This window comes from Salvelinus fontinalis, chromosome 3, assembly GCF_029448725.1.
Source record: "Salvelinus fontinalis isolate EN_2023a chromosome 3, ASM2944872v1, whole genome shotgun sequence".
Classification (NCBI taxonomy): domain Eukaryota; kingdom Metazoa; phylum Chordata; class Actinopteri; order Salmoniformes; family Salmonidae; genus Salvelinus; species Salvelinus fontinalis.
This window is the reverse complement of record NC_074667.1, coordinates 65,881,838-65,884,770: the sequence shown is the minus strand read 5'-3', so window position 1 is coordinate 65,884,770 and position 2,933 is coordinate 65,881,838. Positions and strand designations below refer to the sequence as shown.

Here is a 2,933-nt window from a genome sequence, read left to right as displayed (position 1 = left end):
TAACGCGAGGACTTCTATTGAATGTTAGACAAAAAGGTTCCTTTAGTCTCACTTCCGCAAAGACACTAACACAGATTCCTTCCTGGACATGGAGTTTAGAGGTTTGGGGTTGGAGGTTATTAGAGGTTTGAGGTTACCCACAGCACTCTGGGTCGTTCTTGTTGTTCCATGCTCAGGGTCAGTGGGTTTGAGGTTACCCACAGCACTCTGGGTCGTTCTTGTTGTTCCATGCTCAGGGTCAGTGGGTTTGAGGTTACCCACAGCACTCTGGGTCGTTCTTGTTGGTCCATGCTCAGGGTCAGTGTGTCCTGGTTGGGTGAGGCAATGGTTAGGGGTCAGGGGTCAGTGTTTGGGTCTCTGAGAGACCAGGTACTCCTCGATGTAGTTGAAGAGCAGGCCCAGCTCTCCCATTGCCTTATACAGGCCCTTATCCTGCATCTAGACACACAGGAAAGACACACTCAGGTTAGAGGAACCACACCTTGTGGGGACACAGAATTCAGTCCCATTCAAAATACTATTTTCCCTAACCCTAAACCATACTCTTACCCTAACCCTAATCCTAATCCTAAATTTAAACCAAAAACGTAACCTTAACACTAAACCTAATCCTACTTTCTAATCCTAAAACTAACCCTAGCTCCTAACCAACCCTAAACCTAATCCTAACCCTGAAACTAATTCTAATCTTAACCCTTAACCCCCTAGAAATAGTGTTTGACCTTGTGGGGTCCAACAAAATGTCCCCAGTTTGTCAAGTTTCTGTTCTTTTACTATTCTTTTGGGGACTTCTGGTTCAGTATAGTTACACACACACACACACACACACACACACACACACACACACACACACACACACACACACACACACACACACACACACACACACACACACACACACACACACACACACACACACACACACACACACATTATTAGGATCCCCATTAGCTAACGCCGTAACGCTAGCTAATCTTCCTGGGGTCCAACACCAATTAACAAGACAATACAAACAACCACACATCAAGACTTCACAAACATTCAACAATACAGACAATTAAAATACCTGACAGGAAACACATTTAACATTCAGTTGATACTTTCTACTTCCTGTCCAGTCATATGGTCTATCTCATTAGATGTTCTTTCTACTTCCTGTCCAGTCATATGGTCTATCTCATTAGATGTTCTTTCTACTTCCTGTCCAGTCATATGGTCTATCTCATTAGATGTTCTTTCTACTTCCTGTCCAGTCATATGGTCTATCTCATTAGATGTTCTTTCTACTTCCTGTCCAGTCATATGGTCTATCTCATTAGATGTTCTTTCTACTTCCTGTCCAGTCATATGGTCTATCACATTAGATGTTCTTTCTACTTCCTGTCCAGTCATATGGTCTATCTCATTAGATGTTCTTTCTACTTCCTGTCCAGTCATATGGTCTATCTCATTAGATGTTCTTTCTACTTCCTGTCCAGTCATATGGTCTATCTCATTAGATGTTCTTTCTACTTCCTGTCCAGTCATATGGTCTATCTCATTAGATGTTCTTTCTACTTCCTGTCCAGTCACATGGTCTATCACATTAGATGTTCTTTTATTTTTTTCTTGAAGGTGGATTTACTTTTTGCCTGAGAAATATGGGTTGGTAAAGAGTTCCAATCAGCTATGGCTCTATATAAAACTGTGTATTTAAGGTGATTTGTCCTTGACTTGGGTTGTCTTAGCTGCCCTGAATTTGCCTGTCTGGTGGTTATGCGTTATTGCTAGTATGCACTAGCCTGAAAAATACTGTTTTTATATATATTTTATATATATGTATACAACATTCCTAAATAAAATCAGAAGACTGGATAGTAATTTGATTTCAACGTGAAGCCATGAGAGATTCTGATGCATTTGGATAATATTCATATGGTTAGATCAATGAAGAGATAATCTGGCAGCCCTGGTTAGATCAATGAAGAGATAATCTGGCTGCCCTGTTTAGAGCAATGAAGAGATAATCTGGCTGCCCTGTTTAGATCAATGAAGAGATAATCTGGCTGCCCTGTTTAGATCAATGAAGAGATAATCTGGCTGCCCTGTTTAGATCAATGAAGAGATAATCTGGCTGCCCTGTTTAGATCAATGAAGAGATAATCTGGCTGCCCTGTTTAGAGCAATGAAGAGATAATCTACCAACCCTGTTTAGAGCAATGAAGAGATAATCTACCAACCCTGTTTAGAGCAATGAAGAGATAATCTACCAACCCTGTTTAGAGCAATGAAGAGATAATCTACCAACCCTGTTTAGAGCAATGAAGAGATAATCTACCAACCCTGTTTAGAGCCATTTGGAGCTTTTTTATATCTTTCTTTGCTGCACATGACCATATAACTGGACAGTACTCTAAGTGTGATAGGACCAGGGATTGACCATATAACTGGACAGTACTCTAAGTGTGATAGGACCAGGGATTGACCATATAACTGGACAGTACTCTAAGTGTGATAGGACCAGGGATTGACCATATAACTGGACAGTACTCTAAGTGTGATAGGACCAGGGATTGACCATATAACTGGACAGTACTCTAAGTGTGATAGGACCAGGGACTGACCATATAACCGGACAGTTCTCTAAGTGTGATAGGACCAGGGATTGACCATATAACTGGACAGTACTCTAAGTGTGATAGATTAGCCATATAACCGGACAGTTCTCTAAGTGTGATAGGACCAGGGATTGACCATATAACTGGACAGTACTCTAAGTGTGATAGGACCAGGGATTGACCGTATAACTGGACAGTACTCTAAGTGTGATAGGACCAGGGATTGACCATATAACTGGACAGTACTCTAAGTGTGATAGGACCAGGGATTGACCATATAACTGGACAGTACTCTAAGTGTGATAGGACCAGGGATTGACCATATAACTGGACAGT

General features: G+C 41.3%; 1 protein-coding gene across 1 annotated transcript in view; it reads right to left on the bottom strand.

Moving 5' to 3' along the window:
• Positions 1–342: 342 nt before the first annotated feature.
• Positions 343–2,933, bottom strand: part of LOC129834876 (interleukin-10-like) — a 10,276-nt gene continuing 7,685 nt past the window's right edge. Inside the window, exon 5 of the mRNA XM_055900232.1 lies at positions 343–438. Coding sequence (XP_055756207.1) covers positions 343–438 — 96 coding nt within the window. The remainder of the gene's footprint in view (positions 439–2,933) is intronic.